Source organism: Salvelinus namaycush, chromosome 14, assembly GCF_016432855.1.
Source record: "Salvelinus namaycush isolate Seneca chromosome 14, SaNama_1.0, whole genome shotgun sequence".
Classification (NCBI taxonomy): domain Eukaryota; kingdom Metazoa; phylum Chordata; class Actinopteri; order Salmoniformes; family Salmonidae; genus Salvelinus; species Salvelinus namaycush.
Window position 1 is genome coordinate 25,700,047 of NC_052320.1, and position 22,093 is coordinate 25,722,139.

General features: G+C 39.4%; 1 protein-coding gene across 1 annotated transcript in view; it reads left to right on the forward strand.

The window, feature by feature from the left end:
- Positions 1-21,547, forward strand: part of LOC120058912 (contactin-4-like) — a 92,453-nt gene extending 70,906 nt beyond the window's left edge. Inside the window, exons 11-23 of the mRNA XM_039007661.1 lie at positions 2,981-3,108; positions 6,241-6,416; positions 11,855-11,857; positions 13,041-13,158; positions 13,494-13,652; positions 13,869-14,018; positions 14,403-14,473; positions 14,821-15,055; positions 16,692-16,807; positions 19,221-19,407; positions 19,666-19,778; positions 20,096-20,264; positions 21,456-21,547. Coding sequence (XP_038863589.1) covers positions 2,981-3,108; positions 6,241-6,416; positions 11,855-11,857; positions 13,041-13,158; positions 13,494-13,652; positions 13,869-14,018; positions 14,403-14,473; positions 14,821-15,055; positions 16,692-16,807; positions 19,221-19,407; positions 19,666-19,778; positions 20,096-20,264; positions 21,456-21,547 — 1,717 coding nt within the window. The remainder of the gene's footprint in view (positions 1-2,980; positions 3,109-6,240; positions 6,417-11,854; positions 11,858-13,040; positions 13,159-13,493; positions 13,653-13,868; positions 14,019-14,402; positions 14,474-14,820; positions 15,056-16,691; positions 16,808-19,220; positions 19,408-19,665; positions 19,779-20,095; positions 20,265-21,455) is intronic.
- The last annotated feature ends 546 nt before the right edge of the window (positions 21,548-22,093 follow it).

A 22,093-nucleotide genomic window follows, 5' to 3' on the forward strand; every position in this document is an offset into this window, starting at 1 on the left:
CGAATAATTCCCCATGGTTTGTTCTGAGAATGACTGCTTTCTGCTTACATCTTTGGAATTCATTTTGATACATACTGCACTCTAACTCTCCAAGCCAGGGTCTGTATTGGGGATATAAACTCAGCAAAAAAAGAAACGTTTCTTTTTCAGGACGCTGTCTTTCAAAGATAATTTGTAAAAATCCAAATAACTTCATAGATCTTCATTGTAAAGGGTTTAAACACTGTTTCCCATGACTCTGAAAAACACCAAAAGAAAGATGCCCAGGGTCCCTGCTCATCTGCGTGAACATGCCTTAGGCATGCTGCAAGGAGGCATGAGGACTGCAGATGTGACCAGGGCAATAAATTGCCATGTCCGTACTGTGAGACGCCTAAGACAGCGCTACAGGGAGACAGGACGGACAGCTGATGTAACAACACCTGCACAGGATCGGTACATCCGCACATCACACCTGCGGGACAGGTACAGGATGGCAACAACAACTGCCCGAGTTACGGTTTTGTCTCACCACGGGTGATGGTCGGACTTGCGTTTATTGTCGAAGGAATGAGCGTTACACCGAGGCCTGTACTCTGGAGTGGGATCGATTTGGAGGTGGAGGGCCCATCGTGGTCTGGGGCGGTGTGTCAGAGCATCATCGGACTGAGCTTGTTGCCATTGCAGGCAATCTCAACGCTGTGCGTTACAGAGAAGACATCCTCCTCCCTCATGTGGTACCCTTCCTGCAGGCTCATTCTGACATGACCCTCCAGCATGACAATGCCACCAGCCATACTGCTCGTTCTGTGCGTGATTTCCTGCAAGACAGGAATGTCAGTGTTCTGCCATGACCAGCGAAGAGCCCGGATCTCAATCCCTTAAGCACGTCTGGGACCTGTTGGATCGGAGGGTGAGGGCTAGGGCCATTCCCCCCAGAAATGTCCGGGAACTTGCAGGTGCCTTGGTGAAAGAGTGGGGTAACATCTCACAGCAAGAACTGGAAAATCTGGAGTAGTACTTAAGTAGTACACTGCAGTACTTAATGCAGCTGGTGGCCACACCAGATACTGACGGCTACTTTAGATTTTGACCCCCCTTTGTTCAGGGACACATTATTCCATTTCTGTTAGTCACATGTCTGTGGAACTTGTTCAGTTTATGTCTCAGTGGCTGAATTTTGTTATGTTCATACACATATTTAAACATGTTAAGTTTGCAGAAAATAAACGTGAGTTTAGTAGTGATAAATAATATGTCCAGGATTTAACTTTAACACCATCCAGTAACAGAGAGAAAAACATTTATTTATCCCAAACTGTGATTTTGTACGAAATTCACAACGGTCCCCGTATACCTTAATTGCTGTAGTGCCCTTGAAGAAAGGGAGGGCAAAGAAAAGTAATTTCATAGAGAGGAAACTCTTCTAAATATGGGCTGCATCTTTATATTCTATTCCGCTTTGAAAGATAAGGAGGAAGTCTGCACTGTGCAGTTTGCAGTATAATGTCAAGTCTTCTCCAAGTGAAATCTCATATCCATAACTCTTTATTCTGGTCCATTTCATTGGAAACCCTCTGATAATGTTAGAAGAAGTGCTTCCCTCTCCCGGGGGCCTAGTTATAGAAATTGACTAATGCCATTTGATTCTGGTGAGCTTAGCAGGTCCTATTTGATTGTTTGAGAAAGGATAGCTATCCTGTATGCTAAGGGATATCTTTTGGGAGCTGTGTCTTTTTAAGATTTTGTAGCTTAATTTCCTTTGAAAGCCTTTTTAATGTGCATAGGGCATTGGTGAGACTCATCACGCCCTCTTGAGCAGTTTTGACGATGAGAGAGCTGCTTAGAGCAGGGATGTGCAGGGATCTTACATATTGATTAATAGCGGAAGGTATTATCAGAGTATGAAAATTAACGCTAGTACTAGTTCAGATGATTGGGTCGGAATCCATCACTTAATTCACCTCAGCAACTTACTTCCGTTCACATGAATATACTTAATATCCTGTGTATTTAGTGTTTGCACAGGCAATCTTCTGCAATTTACAAATTATAGATCACACATAATCTGCCTTACCATTTAGTTATTTGTGTCAATCATTTGTCTTCTGCATTAGGTTATTGGTTAATTTTTTCATCATCAATATGGTTGCTACCTAAGATGAGTTCAGTTTGCTTTTAACAAACTACATCTTCATAAGCCTTTCATTACATATCACTCTGACCAGCAGATGTGTGGCTTTAGATCTGTGGCACCAGTGTTTACACACAAGCTTTAAACATAGTGATATGACAGTGCCACAAGCAGCAAGATGAACTGCAGATATTGCAGATGAGCATGTTGCAAGCTCTTGCACTCACACAAAAAAAAGATGTGCACGGGTGTGCGTCACTCAACGTGTTAGCTGCTGGACCAAAACTGCAGAGACTTTTGGCCTTGCGATTCTCATTCATAGTTATTGCGTAAGTCGGCCCGATATTGCTGTTTACTTGGTGTATGGCTGACTCTACCTTTAACTATGGACTGTTGTCATGGTACCTGATGGTCAAGGGCAGGGGTGCACAGCTCCAGTCTGAGCCACAGCAGCAGTACCACTGGTCCTCTTTTTTCATTGATCAATAAAACATCTCACTGTTCTGACTACTAGACAGAGTCCACACAACTGGTTAGATCTATTGAAACTGATGATTCAATGGCAAGGGTGATATAACCAGCAGAAACTGCAGCCCTTGAGGTCTGGATCTGTGAAGAGAACAGAATAGTTTCACTCCTCACTGAAGATTTAGAACAATGTTTAAAATAATAGTTTCAATGCAGGTGAAATAGTCACAATGGTCACAAATGTTACTTTATTTTATTTGTTCAATCTCTGTATATCTTTCATCCACTCCTCAATAATAGCATTCTCAAACCTTCAGAAACAGGCCTTAGTTGGATTACAGTTTCTGTGACTTAGTATGACTTAAGATATTGACATTCATTTTTTTTATTCATTTCTAGAGTCTCAGTGTTGGACAATGGAAGTCTTCGAATAGCAAACGTTACCAAAATGGATGTCGGCCTCTACACCTGCGTGGCAAGGAACCAGTTTGGAGTGGCAAGCAGTGCTGGGAGTCTTTTGGTTAAAGGTATCTCTACTTCCACTCCTTGAGATGGCTCTCCATATCTCTAATCCTTGCATTAAGATGTACATTTTTAAAAAAAATGCTGACTGGATGCTTGCAGCAGCAGATTGTACTGCAGGCTTCACGAGTAGGTTTGGTTGTTTGTTATTAGTTGAGAGTAGGACCCTTAGAGTTTTTAATTCGGTTAATATAATGACCCTGCACTATTGGAGAAGAGGAGGTATTTTGGAATAGGACAAAATTAATTGTATGACTTTTTACATCACCAGAGCATGAAGAAAGGGACCAATGTTTTCCTTGGCAATAGAAGATAACTATCTGCACTATCCATGAACAAGTGTCTCATTAGAGGAACCAGACTACAGAGCCATGTAAGGATTGATGATACAATAACAGATAGTTTCCATGTACCACACAAACATACAATTAGTTGATTGGGCAGGTTCAGAGTTAGCATTGGATTTAAGATTCATTGCATTGCTATGCCTTAATGTTTAATTCAGACCTTCCTGGGGTAGCTAATAGCCATGCTCTGTTTGTTTAAGAGTTAAATCTATTTAAATCACCCGCTTCTGCAAGGCAATGGATTTCCAAGCCCTTCTAAAGAGCAGAGTCAACAACAGTGCTCTTTTAAAATGCCTTTTGGTGATTCCTCACAATTTATGAATTGCAAATTGTTTGGTATAGAAACTGCTTTCATTTCCTTTTTTTCAGCCCTTTTGCCTCTAAGAATGGCAGTATCTTACATACTGTATATTTTACAGGTGATTTTTGTAGACTATATTCATGAAATCCAGCCAGTCGCCTTTGAAAGAAATCAATATCAGCCACAGTCAGTAAAAATCTTGCCCATCTTTGCTGACTGAATACTGTTCTTAAAGGGATTTTCCCCCCTTAGTCCACTGTTGATACAGTCACAAATGTTTTGCATGTCAGCAGTCAAGTTTTCAAGATGTTGGACATTCAAGAAGCAAAGTGTCACCGGCCACATCATCATGACTCTTGGAAGATTAGTCCAAATGAGGACTAAAAGAGATTTAATTTTTTTTTTTTTTAAATCATGATTCAAAATTCAATAGATCGTTTTTGATTGGATTTTCCCTGTAATAGTACATTCACATTCAGGGCTTGAGATATGGGCATGTACCCATATCGGTGATACAGCCCGACAGGATGCTCTCAATTGTGCATCTGTAACAGTTCGTGAGGGTTTAGGTGCCAAGAACAATTTCTTCAGCTGCCTTCTTCACCACACTGTCTGTGTGGGTGGACCATTTCAGTTTCTCCGTGATGTTTATGCCGAGGAAATTTGACCTCCAAAAGGTCTGTGCACAGCCCTGATATCCTGTATAATTATCCTGGATTGATAATGGTTCGTACATACCATGTTAGCAACAAGAAATCAATGAGATGACAATGAAGAGGGAAACCATGATACCCTTTTCATTGTCAAGTAAAGTAATGCACCAGCAAAATTTAAGCTGGATGACATTGAAACACACATGTCAAAATGTGTTCAAAGGATTCCATATTTCCGAACTCAATAGGTAGCAGTTGGAAATCTTCATTCTCATTTAGATAACAGCTTATTTGAAGGGTACCTACATAGGAACGTTATAACACATTCATAACCATAACACATTCATAAGCAGTACATAAGGATTTCTTAAATTTCAAGAGCCGCATGTTCATAATTGCAGTGTAAAGGACAGTACTGTGACATAACAAAAATATCGACTTGCGGTTGTTGACATAAGCACTGCTTATCAATGCAGCATGTAGGGATTATGAATGTGTTATGAAGTCTCCTCATTTTTTTGTCTTGAGACATTCATTCATAGGGCATGCATTCATAGCCTCACCTGGAATGCAACGTATAGAGACCTTAAACACCATCTGACATGCAGTGTCTGATTCTCTGTCCATTAGACGCTTATGACACCCATGCATAATTCAGCTGGGGCTTGCTGTATGGAAACTCAGCCCTGCGTATCTCACTGCACCGCCGAAGTGGAAAAGACACCCAAAAGAGCCAGAGCAAAGATTAGGTTGTTATGCAGCATACCACCATGCTGTGGTTGAAATAGGATGGCTTTTTGTCTGGCCAAATGGAACCAAATTATAGACTCCGGACTGACCTGTGGAAATGGAGGCGTGCAGAGGAATGGGTTTGTGTGGTTTCTTAGTTTCTTCAGTGATGCATTACTTTGTGTAAGTGACTTGTGGTTATAGTTTGAACAAACAGTGACAGCTAAAGCCACTTACACTGTTCATTCTCATTCAGTGTATGAGAAAGGATGACAATATGAGCCAACGCCTGAACAGGAGATTTCCATAGCTGTCTAGACAGGCGCTGTCAATTCAGTGAACATTACAGCCACAAGTTGAGATTATATTTTTCTATTTTCTTTATATAAAGAAGCTGTTACTGGGCTCTACTCCTTTCGAGTTCCTTGTGATATTTCAGCTAAATCAAATCTATAAATCAAATTTAACAAATTGTTTTTTATTCCAAGATTTGTGTTTTTAACACAATCAACTAATATTTTTTTACTGTGGTATTTCTTTTTGGTTGATAACGATACAGTATGCCTAGCGGGTACTTGTATACTGAGAAGCCTAGCGGCCCTAGTGTTAATGACTGCTTCCACTTCAGTCAAGAACGTTTGGCGTTCACATGGGCTCCTAGAGCCCTTATTAGGTTTAGAATAAGGGTTAGGGTTAAGTTTAGGGTTAGGATAAGGGTTAAGGTTAGGGTTATGGCTACGGTTAGGGTTAGTAGACAGTAGGTTGAAATGTTACTGATAGTCTGTAGAGCATCTACAGATGGACAATCCAAATAATGTGTTACCGGACACGATAATGCCCATTTATTTTACAGGAACAAAGCACAATAATCACAATCTCAGACATGACTGAGGTGTAACAGTCCCGGAGTTAACAAGACAGCAGAATAGCCCCATGCCTCCAAAGAAAAACCAGTAGAATGGACTCAAACGAAACCCAATAGTGCTATAAAACACGTATATACATTTTGTCAATGTAAATAGGCAGAACAAAGTTGATAGTGATAAGAGAAGCTCCCCGCTGTTTCTGTCTGGCCCAGGTAGCTGAACTTGTTTTTGTCTCTTGCAGAGACAACTATTATCACCAGCCCAGCTGGGCATTTGGACGTGACGGTGGGCGAGAGCATTGTCCTCCCCTGCCAAGTCTCCCATGACCCCACGCTCGATTTGAAATTCACCTGGTTCTTCAACGAACAGCTCATCCACTTTGGAAACCACGGGGGCTATTTTGAGAAAGTTGGCGGAGTAAGTGCTTTCGAGTCTGCCTTACACTCATGTGTTTGAATTAAGTCTACTATGATGACCTTTTAGAATTACTTGACTTATTTATGTGGTTGTCACTTGTGATTTGCAATCCAATTACATACGGTTGATCATATTAATTTATTTTTACTGTGTATGTTTATATGATGTAAAATTAGCAAGGGCAGAGTAGACCTTTTTACATTATGTTATGAGCACAATAACATATACAGTACAACAATGAATACTTTACTGCTGATATATAGTGAATGGACTAGAGGAAGTGTATTGAATGATTTTCATTCATGAATCATATCAAATTTGTTTTTGCAATTACCAAGAGCGGTCTGCCTGTTTGCCTGTTCCGCTTGTTGATAACAACTACTCCTTTGAAAAAACTGGTGCCTAAGGAATTGTCGATTCAATGCTCAGTCAAACATTATATTTGGTCATCTACAGTCGAATGTATTTCTCTTTAATTAGAAAAGCAATTATAATATCTTGGCTGCTTACTACCCACAGTTTGTTCTATATTCCTTCGGCTCATCAGCAATGCCATTAGTTGTGTAATTGTGTTTGCCTCATGGCTTCATTTGAGCGGTTGACTCCCTGCACTAATCACTTGACACAAAGCTGACATGTTGCATAAAAGTGTGTCTTAAATGCAATGAGTAATTTTATAAAGGTTAAATAGTTCTATTCATCATACATTATATTTGTTGGAGGTATAGTGCCTTCAGAAAGTATTCATACCCCTTGACTTATTCCAAATGTTGTTGTGTTACAGCCTGAATTCCAAAAGGATTAAAAATATATTTTTCTCACCCATCTACACACAATACCCCATAATGACATTGAAAACATGTTTTTTTTATGTGTTGGAAATGTAACACAGAAATATCTAATTTACATAAGTCTTCACTCCCATGAGTAAATACTTTGTAGAAACACATTTGGCAGCGATTACATCTGTGAGTCTTTTTGAGTAAGTCTCTAAGAGCTTTGCACACCTGGATTGTACAATATTTGATTGTTAATCGTAGCTTGACAGACATTTTCAAGATTATGCCATAGATTTTCAAGCCAGTGTAGATTTGGCCTTCTTCTTTAGGCTATTGTCCTGCTGAAAGGTGAATTTGTGTCTGTTGGAAAGCAGACTGAACCAGGTTTTCCTCTAGGATTTTGCACGTGCTTATAGCTATATTCCATTTATTTTTATCTTAAAAAAATTCCCTAGTCCTTGCCAATGACAAGTATATCCATAACATGATGCAGCCATCACCATGATTGAGTACTACTCAGTGATGTGTTGTGTTGGATTTGCTCCAAACATACAGCTTTGTATTCAGAACAAAAATAAAATGTATTTGCCACATTTTTAGCAGTATTATTATTAGTGCCTTGTTGCAAACAGGATGCATGCTTTGGGAATACTTTTTTTCTGCACAGGCTTCCTTCTTTTCACTCTGTAGTTACTCCCCAATACTAACCTAAAGGACAATGTTGTTGATCCATCCTCTGTTTTCTCATATCACAACCATTAAACTATTTTATTTATTTATTTTAAAAATCACCATTGGCCTCATGGTGAAATCCCTGAGTAGTTTCCTTCGTCACCGGCAACTGAGTTAGGAAGGACGCCTGTATCTTTGTAATGACTGGGTGTATTGATACACCATCCAAAGCCTAATTAGTAACTTCACCATGCTCAAAGGGATGTTCAACCTCCCTGGTCTATGTGGTTGAATCTGTATTTGAAATTCCCTGCCGACTGAGGGACCTTACAGATAATTGTATGTGTGGGGGTACAGAGATGGGGTAGTCATTCAAAAATCATGTTAACCACTATTATTGTAGATATAAAAACATGAGTTGGCGCACACCCAGAATAATAGTTTGTGAGGAGGTGCTGACTAACGGCGAATAAACTATAAACTATCAAAATAAAGAAAGTCACACTCTCCATGTATAATCTCCCAGCAATTGAATGGGTATTTACCAACGTTTCGGCAGGAAGGCACAGTGATGCCGAAACGTTGGTAAATACCCATTAAATTGCTGGGAGATTATATATGGAGAGTGCGACTTTCTTTATTTTGATAGTTTATTCTCCGTTAGTCTCCGTTGATAACCACTATTATTGAATACAGAATGAGTCCATGCAACTTATAATGCAATTTGTTAAGCACATTTCTACTCCTGAACGTATTTAGGCATGCCATGACAAAGGAGTTGAATACTTATTGACTCAAGATATTTCAGCTTAACATTTTTTATTAATTTCTAAAATGTTTTACAAACAAAATGACACTTAGACATTATAGGGTATTGTGTGTAGATCAGTGACACAATCTCAATTTTATCAATGTTGTCTGTAACACAACAAAATGTGAAAAGTCAAGGGGTGTGAATACTTTCTGAAGGCACTGTATATAGTTAACTTAGCCCACTAAAGTGCAAGTGTGTTTTCCAAAACAATACATTTCTCTTAATGCACTATCAAAACTTAAAATACCTGTCACAAAATTTCATAATATCAAAAAGTATAATTTGTCATCTAGTGAGAATATTTCTATATCAAAATTAATTTACACCGTCACAACTTAAAGTACACTTTACAAAAGCAGCTAACGCTACCCAAAAGTATTATCTCACCATTTATTAAATAATGGCTCAACAAATACTAACTATAACCATTAATAGATACACTTTTTCTATGAAAAAAAGTCAATGGTACAATATGGTATTCAAACATTTTATAGACGTGTCGTGTCTTTGACTATGCCAGATTAATTGCTATGACATGCTATTCTATAAAATAATTTCTCCGTAATTAATATTACCTGATTGAACTAATCATGTAAATATGAATTAACTAGAGAGGGACACCACGAAAGAATATTTATAGAGCTGTTATCTTTCGAATAAACTCTTAAAGATTTAGTAATATTTTACTAAATAGCAGTCACATTAATCGTCATTTTATTCAGTCTCATCTGAAAGTTGTAAGTCCTTGATTATCTGCAAGAATCCTGGCTAACAAGTTGAATCAGCAATACAAAATTGGGTTTAATTATTTATTTACTAAATACCTAACTAATCACACAGAAACACACATACACCATTACATCATAACTTGATCACAAATTACGTCATACAGAAAAAGGTCCCTAGCGGGCGGAATAGGTATGACAGCTTGTTACACAAAGGAAAGGGGCTGAGTCCTCGTGAAAGAGCGGGAGACTTGAACATAGGCGAGCTGTACTATCGTAAATACAGTATCTTATACATTCTAAATTACCGCCCATTTGAAGAGGAAAATGCAATGAATATTTACTCTGAGCTGCGCTTCAGTAGGTTGGTGGTAGATGGCCCGTGTCGCCAACCCGAGTCCTCTGTCCTTTGAAGAATGTCTCTGGTAGTCACGGGAACGTTGTGTGTATTAGACGGGATACTTGGACTGTCCTTCCGAACCTGCGTTTAGCTGTTGCTAACTCAAAGGCTAGGAGATATCACTTCTGTAGTGAATACGAGTTCAAAGTTCATACCATTCACAATCAAAGTCCATGCTGATGTTGGCTTCATCTATAGTGATTATCTGAACCATTCTGACACTGGATCGTCATCCTAGAGTACCCGGAACAGAAAGTTATATTCTGGTTCGTGGCTTTTATAGTGGAGGGAGAGGGGTGTGTCTGAAAAGTCTATTATAACCCATGCCTCTTCACAGGGGCGGACCACTGTGAGCAGAGGAAAACTTATGAAAGCACAGATCTCTCATTTGGAAGCTAAAATTACATTTCATCTCTTCACAAATAATGTCATATTCAAACATTTGAATTAAACAACAATTCCATGTGAATCCGATATCTCTGACATTTAGACTTTCCACAGTAGAGTTTGTCATTCTATCATTGATGAGAATGTGTCAGAGGGCAACCGAACTGACATAATATACCTTAAGTACCACCGCATATGTTCAGTTGGTCGGATTCCCAGAATATAGTTCATTTCCCCCAACTTCTGATGTTACCCAGAATCTCTATGTTAACCAAGGGGTTTTCTTATGTCACATCAGTTATAGTAGGGAGAGAGAAAAAAGGGGAAAGAGGTATTTATGACTGTCATAAACCTACCCCCAACCCAACGTCATGACAGACGTGAGCAGCATTCTCTGAATTAGGATCAAATACTACAGTTTATCTCAATGGTGTTCAAGCATTTTTTGGAACGATGTCGGTTTTCAAAACAGTGTACGTACGACACAGAACTCTGTGGCCTTTTGCAAAACAGTAAATACCTGTTTTTATGTACTGTAGTTTCCTTCTAAAAACATTCATAAAAACTATAAGATATTGTCAAATAACTTCATCAAAAGAACACTACTGGGAGAACCTATACGGACACTACCCGTGGACAAATCGATGGCGTATATCGCGCAGCTGAGAGCTGAGTGAACCAAATCACACTGACCAACTTTCTTTGGCCGAATACCAAATTGACTGTCATGAAGGAATTACTTAATCCCTGCGTCTTCTTTGACAGGTAAATTAAGTGTCGTGTTTAAGTGGTGCGTTTTTTTTATTGTATATTAAATAGCTAAGTCGTATGGTTTATTTGCTAATATTAATGCATGACAGTCCGTTCTGTCTTTGGCCAAAGAAAGTTGGTCCGTATGATTCGGTTCACTCGGCTCTATATGTCATTGATTTGTCCACCAGGAGTGTCCGTATAGCTTCTCCCAACACGACTGTCTAAAAAAAAAAATCCCATTATAGCAATATATTTTCTTTGCAGTCACTAAATCAGGATGGAGGAACACAACTGATATATGAATGTATAGGCCACACCAAAGCAAAGCTCTAATGGATGGTCACAATGTTACGAAATAGGACTAACCTAAAGTTGCATTAGAGTAACTCAACTTAATTTTCTGCATATTTGCAATGTTGTAAAAAATCCTAAAATGGCACAGTCTCAATTACCTAAATATTTCACTATGTTGTACATGAAATAGCACTGATGGAATGATTACGAATTTTCATCACTAGTATTAACTGACTGCTGAAAACAGTGAACACAACTCTTCTGAGGAAAATGTGTTAATATTCTAAGAACACTTAACAGTGAATTTTTTAATCCACTGATTCCATTTGTATTCATAATTTTGCAAAAGGGCGTCTAAGATATGCAATCCAGATACAAATGCAAGAAAGTTATCAGAAGCTTGGAAAATATATTTGGATGTTTGGCCACAGTAAAAAAAAGAATGCTTGTATGTGATTGAGAAACTGTAAAGTAGGAAGAATTTCACAGAAAGGTGTAAAAATACGATACTGTTTGGATTGCATATGTGTTCTATGCTGTATGTAATTATGTAAATGCTTACAATACAGTAAACATAAATCAAATCTAGTCCATCAAAAGTACTCCAAACCAAGCAGGTAGTTATGGTACTACAAACCAAATACTGTGAGGTAGTTAGGCCTACTATATATGCTGTGACTAGACTTGGCTGACAAAGCCCTCCTATGTAAAACATGATGAAGCTTCTGAAAAGCAACATGGAATAGAGTAATATTGAAAGTAATTCCCCCCCCAAAATGACTGAAGTACAGTAAACACAATCACTGTAAAAAGTAAGGACTGAAATGACTGTTCAATTAAATTTCCTTTTTATGTAAGGCCATATGTTTTCCCTATAAAACAGCTGCCAATATAAAAAATAACGATGTGATCTACTTTATAACCCATGGAAAATCAAACAATTGACAGGTGAACTATTTCATTTGTATTTCTGGACTGATTAGGAGGTTAACAATTATGCGAAGGGGTTTACATGTTGGTGGTAAAGATATACATTATGGAAGTAATTGTTATTGGCAGTGAAAAAATTATTTAGTTTTGATTGACATACTTTACACAGTAGATGTTTGTGTCCTATGTAGAGAGTTGTCTACTGTTTTGTAAAAAGTGTTTTGTGATAGTGTATACTGTTATGCAAAAAAAGTGTTTATCGTTATTGTTTTGGCCATGTGGATCCCAGTTTCGCTCACATGGATCCCAGTTTCCTTACAATGTTCAAGCTAAAACTGTAAGTGTCGCCCACCACTTGAGTTACTTACAACTACATTGTAACTTGAATATTTTGAGGCCCAATAACAAGAAACCATCACAGAGTATAGTGAGTGTCAGCTAATGCTAGGCAAAAATGATTTCCTCACAAATGTTGGTCTTCTACGGTCTGAAACCATTGGTCGTCTTGACCTCAATCTTATCTATGTGACAAAAGTCACACTAACAAGTACAGTAGAGCAGCTTCAAAGGTCAGCATGTGTTATAGCTGACAATTAGAAACAGAAAGGAGTAAAAGGAATGAGACTGAAAATAGCCTTTTCATTCTCTCAGGTAGAAACTGTCATCATTAAACGGTCTGAACTATTCAGCCGTTTCTACTGAAGGTCTTTGACTTTTATCATGACTTTCACCTCATACTGTGTATTGAACACAGAACCAATCAAGTGTACTCTCTCATCCTGCTCGTATTTGAAGGGCTTTTTATTCAATATCTTTTCTAGAATTCTAACATTTTCCTTACTGCTCTGGTTTGACATTCCTTATGGACAGCGCTCAGCAGGTGACATCATGATCCGTAACATTCAGCTGAGGCATGCTGGGAAGTATACCTGTGCTGTCCAGACCAAGGTGGACAGTGTCTCCATCGCCACCGATGTGGTAGTTAGAGGTATGGCTATGCTGGAGCACCAGTAGCACAAAATGTCACATTGATCTGTTGTAGGATCCAGTAAAAAAAAATTACAATTTGAATTGTGAAATCCCACTTTTGCCACTAATGTAGCAAATGGAAGGTTTAGAATTAAACCTGGAACCTTGGGTTTTCCTACTCTCCAATAATCGGCCCATAATGTTTAGACCTCTTCGTAAGCTTGTGTTTGAATCATGACTGCTACAGTACATTTTAATTAATAAATACATTATTAAAATGTATGTGTAGAATACACAGTACTTTATATCTCATGTTGATCAACTAAGATGATGCTGTGATAACGATTTTTCCAGGTGCTCCAGGCCCACCTGTGGACTTCCAGGTGACAGAGATGACAGACAGCACAGCATCTCTCTCCTGGGGACCGGGTCCTGACAACCACAGCCCAGTCCTCACCCACAACATCCAGGCCCGCACAACTTTTTCACTGGGCTGGCAGGGAGTCATCACAGGTGTGTGGGTGTGTGTGCGTGTGTGTGTCCACGTGCATCTTTGTGCCTATCTTTATCTATCACACACACTGTATATTAAATTGAATAATGCACTCACAACATAATCAAGGTTCAAGATACATCATCACAATTAGCACACACAGTTAAGACTGTATTTATATAGCACTAGAAGATCCTGCAACATGCTAATTAAAGGCTATTTGTTGTCCGGGTTAGTTCCTGAACTTCTTGGGGGCAAACAGCTGACAGCCACTGTCATTGACCTCAGTCCGTGGGTGGAGTATGAGTTCAGAGTGCTGGCAACCAACGCCATCGGAACAGGAGAGCCCAGCAAACCTTCCAAAAAAGCCCGGACCAAAGACATGCGTATGTACTGTATCTGCCCCACATAGCTCTCAACACAACGATGAATGCTGAATACTGTACTATAATATGTGCAATTTTACTCAATGAATTGTTTGTTTACATTCAAGTTGTGATGCAATATTATTAATGCATTATTATAGGAAAGTGCAAGAGGTACAGTACAAGCCTATTTCTACTGGGATGTTGATGATTGATATTTTGTTCAACAATTTGTAAGTCGCTCTGGATAAGAGCGTCTGCTAAATGACTTAAATGTAAAATGTAAACTGCATGGTGACCCCAACAATTAACAGCATTAATTGACAGATGTTTTGCCATGATAACAGTAGGAGGCATGCAGACATTGAAGTTTCTCTATGAAAACAAACACCCTTGATTTTGCAGCTCCCAAGATAACACCATCCAGAGTGAACGGAGGGGGTGGTGGTCGCTCGGAGCTTGTCATCACTTGGGAGGTAAAGTGAACACTACTAATAAAGATGATCAGCTTGATTGGTAAAGTCATACAGATTCAGCAAAGTGCACCAAATGATATGTTGAAATAAATGATGAATGAAACATAACCCATTTTCTGACTGTAAGTATGTTTCAGAGCATGCAGGTTGTGCCAATAGGTATTTTTACACTACTGGTTACGCATTCACCAAAGTTGCTAGAACCACGCTGAAGAGGACAATGTGAAAATGTTTTATACAAGCCAGAAAAGTACAGTTCCGGTCTGCATGGTAGTATTAGAGAAGGTAGTAAGAAGGTATTATGTGAATGCACCGATGTACATTTGTGTTTTCACCTCTTTCTGCAGCCTGTCCCTGAAGAGCTACAGAGTGGCCCAGGATTTGGCTATGTGGTAGCTTTCCGACCTCAGGGGGCTCAAGGCTGGATGCAGGCTGCAGTCACCTCCCCCGACGCCTCCAGATACATCTTCAAGAACGAGAGCATCGCTCCCTTCTCTCCGTTTCATGTGAAAGTGGGCGTGTACAATAACAAAGGGGAGGGCCCCTTTGGGCCGGTGGCCACCATCTACTCTGCAGAGGAAGGTACAGTACACTGCCAGACCCTGTTATTTATTTAGGGAAGGAATTCCGTGATTTTTCTTTCTTTTTTTAACGTTATTGAGATGTTCTATATAACTCTAGAATTCTGAAATCCATCAATACCTCTACAGGGTTCAACACTAATAGGACGGCATTGAGTATTTTTTGCAAAGTTTAAGTGATGCCAGACCCAGCTGAGTACACAACATACCTATTCCATCATTCCTTTTCATTTCAGATGCTATATGTATAGTGCCTATAATAAGTCTACACCTCCCTTGGATTTCTTCACATTTTATTGTGTTACAAAGTGAGGTTAAAATTGATTTAGTTGTACTTTTCTTGTCAACGATCTATCAAAATACTCTGTAATGTCAAAGTGGAATACAAATTCGAATTATTTTTTAAGATTAATGAAAATGAAACACTAATATACCTGTAACTTGGCCACTCAGGAACATTCCCTGTCTTCTTGGTAAGCAACTCCAGTGTAGATTTGGCTGTGTTATTGTCCTGCTGAAAGGTGAATTCCTCTCCCAGTGTCTGGTGTAAGCAGACTGAAGCAGGTTATCCTCTAGGATTTTAAAATGTATTTTCATTTTGCCTGTCCCGTTCCTTTTCATCCTGAAAAAGTCTACAGTCTTTGCCGATGTCAAACATACCTATACCATGATGCAGCCACAACCATGTTTGAAAATAAGGAGGCAGTTACTCAGTGATGTGTTGTTGGATTTGCCCCAAACATACGATTTTAAATTTAGGCCAAAAAGTGTATTCCTTTACCGTGTTTTTCATTACTTTAGTGCCTTGTTGCATACATATGCATGTTTTGGAATATTTTTTATTCTGTATATTTGTATTATTGTTTTCACTCTGTCATTTAGGCCATTATTGTGGAGTCACTACAATGTTTTTGATCCATCCTCAGTTTTCTCCTATCACATCCATTCAACTCTGTAACTGTTTTAAAATCACCAATGGCCTCATGGTGAAATCCCTAAGCAGTTTCCTTCCTGTCCTGCAGCTCAGTTCAGAAGGACGACTGCATCTTTGATGTGTCTGGGTGGTTTAATACATCATCCACAGCATAATTATAAACTTGACCATACGTAAAGATATATTTGATGTGTAATTTGTTATTGTTAACCATCTACCAATCACTGCCCTTCTTTGTAAAACTTTTGAAAAGCTCTCTGATCTTTGTAGTTGAATCTGTCCTTGAAATTCAACACTTGACTGAAGGACCTTACAGATGATGTATGTATGGGGGACAGAGGAAAGGGTAGTCATTAAAAAATCATGTCAACCCCTATTATTTCACACAGATGGAGTCCATATAACTTATTATGTGATTTGTTAAGCCACATTTGACTTCTGAACTAATTTAGGCTTGCCTCTACAAAAAGGTGAATACTTATCGACTATAATTTAATTATTTTTAAATGTGTCGAATTTTTACTTCACTTTGACATTATGAAGTGTTTTGTGTAGATCAATGACAAAAGATTACAGTTAAATATATTTCAATCCTACTTTGTAATGCCAAAAAAAGTTAAAGGGGATGTAGACTTTCTATAGGCACTTTATTTCTTATTATCAACTATCAGTAGTTACGCATTCACTGTGTGTTTGACCCTAGAGCCCAGCAGAGCCCCGGGTAGGGTGCGGGCCAGGAGTGTGTCGGCATCGGAGGTAGAGGCCACCTGGAAGGCCCTGCCCTGGAGCAACAATAGGAGACGCATCCTGGGCTACGAGGTCAGAGCACAAACACACTGGACATCATAGACATAAAATGGATAGATCTGACACCACTTCAGTTTTTCTCTTCGTACAAGATCAATGGACTATCCAGTATTATCCCTCATTGAATTGTTACATTTATGTAGATTAAATCAACACCCTATCCTGTCTGAACAACTATCAGTTAGCGTATAGCCACACTGAGACGCATGAACATGGATGAAATCGTATATGATGTACATCATTGTTCGTTTTTGTCCGTCATTAGTACAACTCGAGTCAACTGTTTTCGGACGAGTTCAGACGAGTTGTATCCGTCAAAAGCTTTTTTTATTTTTTTTATTTTTATCAAATATTTTTCTATTTGGCATTTTGAATGATTATACAGATAATACAGACAGAACAGGTAGAGGGCAAAACATAAACGGATCCCCTACCAGATCAAACCTACTTCAACCCCTCATGCTCCAACAGGACAAAAAAGGATCCCCTACCAAATCAAACCCACAGCTTGCATGAAATAGAATTTGACCAAATAACAAACAAAACAAAGATATAATCAAACAAAAAAGTAAAGAGGGGTAAAAATAGGGATAAAAATTCTAATTTGGGTTGGTTTATGTAGTTGTGAAATTATCTGGGTCCATGTCTTCTACAAAGGATAGGAAAGGTTGCCAGATATTATACATGTAATTGCAGATCCCCTAACGGAGGAGCACATTTTCTCTAGCTTGAGATGTTGCGTAACTTCCTTTATCCAATGGCTAAAAGTAGAAGGAAACCGATCTTTCCACTTCAATAGTAGAAGACGTCAAGCTAGAAGAGTGGTAAAGGCCAGCTGTTTAGAGGGGCCTCCTGTGGTGCCACTCCGAATAATGAAATAAAGGCAGTTTTTGTAGGTCTCTCCAGTATCTTTGAAAACGTCCCAAAAATTGACATCCAGAAATCTGTCAATTTCGGGCATGTCCAAAACATGTGCAATGAAGTAGCAGGAGCCTGCTTCCATTGGCCACAAGTGGGATCTATTTCTGGTCTAATCTAAGATCATTTTGCCTTTGACCAATGCAGCCAATGGACTACACTGAACAAAAAGATAAATGCAATATGTAAAGTTTTGGTCCCATGTTTCGTGAGCTGAAATAAAAAATCCCAGAAATTTGCCATACACACAAAAAGCTTATTTCTCTCAAGTGTTGTGCACAAAGATATTTACATCACTGTTAGTGATCATTTCTCCTTTGCCAAGATAATCCATCCACCTGACAGGTGTGGCATATTAAGAAGCCGATTAAACAGCATGATCATTACACAGGTGCACCTTGTGCTGGGGAAAATAGAAGGCCACTCTAAAATCTGCAGTTTGCCACACAATACATTGCCGCTGATGTCTCAAGTTGAGGGACCTCTGGCCTCACCAGAGCTGTTGCCAGAGAACGGATTGTTCATTTCTCTACCATAAGCTGCCTCCAACGTCATTTTAGAGAATTTGGAAGTAGGTCCAACCGCAGACCACGTTTATCCACGCCAGCCCAGGACCTCCACATCCGGCTTCTTCACCTGTGGGATCGTCTGAGACCAGCCTCCTGGAAAGCTGATGAAACTGAGGAGTATTTATGTCTGTAATAAAGCCCTTTGTGTGGGCCTGGCTCCCAAGTGGGTGGGCCTATGCCCACCCATGGCTGCGCCCATGCCCAATCATGTAAAATCCATAGATTAGGGCATAATGAATTTATTTAAATTGACTGATTTCCTTATATGAACTGTAACTCAGTAAAATCGTTGAAATTGTTTCATGTTGCGTTTATATTTTTGTTCAGTATATTTTAAATTGAATTACAGCATGTCTTAGACATATAAATGAAGAATGTATTCTCCGAGGCATACTCTGCCAAATTTCATCTGAAAGTTGTTTACCTAAATCCTCTTCCCAGTGGTTCTTAAGAGAGTCCAGGGATTCCAGATTGTGCGAGTTTAATAACATATAGACCAAGCCTATGCCACCTTTGATATAAGGACTAACTTTAAAAACAGAGTTTAGAAGGGAATTAGTTTGTGCGTTTTTGTTGTTGTCAGACAATCAGCTCTGTTGTCATTCATCGGGCAACAGATGATTCCCATTTGAAAAATGATTGGCTCCCTCCGAAATATTCTAACACAAAATCCTAATGTGACCACGGCCTTAGACAAGCATATGAATACTCTGACGTGACAAACTATCCGGCCTTGATGGTCATATACTCTTAACTTCTACCCCGTACAGCCCGAGGAAGATGGGTTCTTCTCTAGGGTTCATCCTACTGGGGAGTTTATGGCCAGTGTAGCTGTGCTTTAAAAATACAGTTGATTTGATTTCATTGATAAGGAAACAAAGTTTAAACAGATCAGGGATGTTGACCTATAGTGTTGACTGGTGTGTTTTGAACTGTAGCTGAGGTACTGGGGTGAGAGGGAGAGACAGGAGACAGCCAGTGTGATCAGGACCATGGGTAACCGGACGTCTGTGGTGATCAGAGGCCTGGAGGGCAGCAGAACCTACTTTATCTCCCTCCGAGCGTACAACAGTGCCGGGGTGGGCCCTCACTGTGCCACAGTCAATGTCACCACCAAGAAACCCCGTAAGTTCAAAACCTACATTCAAGGATACCTGCCTGCATCCACTCCATAGAGTCTCACCCCCCACCCCCCTCACTTGAAAAAAATTATATTGACCCTGACTCGCTGTGTTTGAATACTCTTTGGGCTGTCGTCCCGGAGACATTTTATTTGGATAGGCCATCTATAAATACCCAACAAACTATCAATAGACCATCAGCATCTATAGATGGACTATCCAAATGATAGTTGATAGATGTTCACGTTTTCTTTTCTTCCAGCCCCAAGCCAGGCACCGGTGAAGATCATATGGAACACCTCAAACTCAAAGGTCATCCTCAAATGGGATCATGTCAGAGCTCTGGAGAACGAGTCCGAGGTCACTGGTTACAAAGTACGGGAGTAAACACGTATTTCAACTTGTTTTCTTATTATTTCTTAAATGATCCAGTATGTGCTAGGGTTATTCACCTATGTTGAGTTGTTCAGCACTTGTATTGGTTTAGAGAGTACCCCTTCTCTTATAAGAATCACAACAAACTTGGATGACTGAACAGACTGATTCTTATAAGCAAAGTATATAATAAGCATAGCAGTGTTTCTGACCACGACATGGTTCATTCTCATAGTGATTCTTATACAGTATGTGCACTCGAGGCAACATTGTGCAGATCCTCACTGTGTATGATTTGTGTTGTCACATCTCTCCAGGTGATGTACACACAGGACAGACACAGTCGTCCCAACGTGGTCGAAACCAACACCACGTCTCTGGAGCTGGCGCTACCCGTCAACGAGGACTATGTCATCCAGATCAAACCATTCAGCGAGGGAGGAGAGGGGAGTAGCAGTAGACAAATCACTATTCCCAGGATAGCAGGTGGGACATTCTGCCTGACACGGTTAGAGCGTTGGGCCATTAACCGAAAGATTGCTAGTTCAAATCCCTATGCTGACAAGTTGAAAAATCTGCCGATGTGCTCTTGAGCAAGGCACTTAACCCTAATTGATCTAGAGTCGCTGTTGATAATGTCTGACCCTGGCCGTGTCCCCACTCTCTGAGGGTGTCTCAGGGGAGTTGGGATATGCAAAAAAACATATTTCCAATTCACACTATGTGTATCAATACACACTTGTACATGTGTGAAATAGGACAAATATAAGCACCCACCAAATTATACAATTATTATGAGGGCCAACTGATTTAACTTTTTGCATGAGATCATGTAATAACTGTAATTGAAATGACTGAAATAACATTAGGAACAGAACATAATTGATCTTTTTTTTTAACACAAGAGCAACATATCATCATACATGTAAAGCTTTAATTGGATTCAATGCAAAAAAGTCCAGTATAATGGGCCCTTCTGATGTCTAACCATTATGATCCAAAATACAGTGTAGCGGCGCCACCTCCTGATACATTTGAGCAATAACAACACGGTGGAAAACATTGCAGACTAGATGTGCATCATGACAACCTCAGCGCTATCACTCATTATGTGTTTCTGAGGATATTCTTAATTCAGTGCAGGGTTGAGGTCAATTCCACGTCAGTCAGTTCAGAAAGTAAACTGAAATTCAAATTCACATTTTCCAAAATGCATCTCTACGAGAAATTACATTACATTACCTCACGGGACAAAGTGTTAATAACAGACCTTATTTTTCCCAGTTAGTCGTTAATATCTGTGTAATTATAATCTTGTTTTAAGGTAATACTCCAAATATGTAATAGAGGGCTAACAACTCACCAACAGTATGGTAACAGGGATCTGTTTTTCCAAACTCCTCTAACCTTTAACCCTTTAATTCCAGCACTAGTTACAGATTGCTTTCATGGTGCGTAACTGTAAATTGTAACATACTATAACCATGTTATTACCACTTTCTCCCGTGCTGCAATGCAAAGTGCTAGAGACATTTGGGGAATTGGAATTTCAGTTTACCTCCTGAATTGAAATGGAATTTACCCCAACCCTGATTCAATGTCTAGAATATAATTGAACTGCATTCTGAACAGCATATACTGTAAGAAACTCGTTAGATTTGACTGGTTTTATTGCAGGTTCAATGGCCATTGGTGCAGCCCCGGAGTCATCAGCGTTATCCGTGGTCAATATGCTAGCACTCTATTTCACAGCCAGGACGTTCCTATGACAAACAGCTCCTGGACCACACTGCTTTCCATGAGGACACTGGACAAAGAGGCCATGTATCTTCTTCCTCTAACAGATACCCCCTTTGTTGACAATATATTTCCCCCAAACCTTTCATGGGAGATATTGAAAGTCCAGCTTGGAAACTGTTGTTACATAAGCAGCGTTGATAAACGCTGAAATTACGTTGTTACCGCTTTCTGTCTTTTTAAAATGTTTTCCGTAAATGGATAATCTCAAAAGCGTTTCTTTATGAAGACAAGGAGATACGACGCACAAGAAGCTGTGTACGTTTCAGGAACCCCTGTGAGAGCTTGGGTCCCCCAAAAAAAGGAGACTGCTAGTTTCTAACATCATTTGGATAAGGGTACAACTGGTGAGTTAAGATGCCGCTGACCCTGGTCAGTGTGAAGGGAATTAACTCACACACGTGAAATTAAGCTACGTTCAAGAGACCCATACCTGCAGTGATGATTGTCATTCCCTGAATCCTCAAAGACTATCTAGGACACCTACTGTACTGAACAGGTTAAGAAGAGAAAACCTC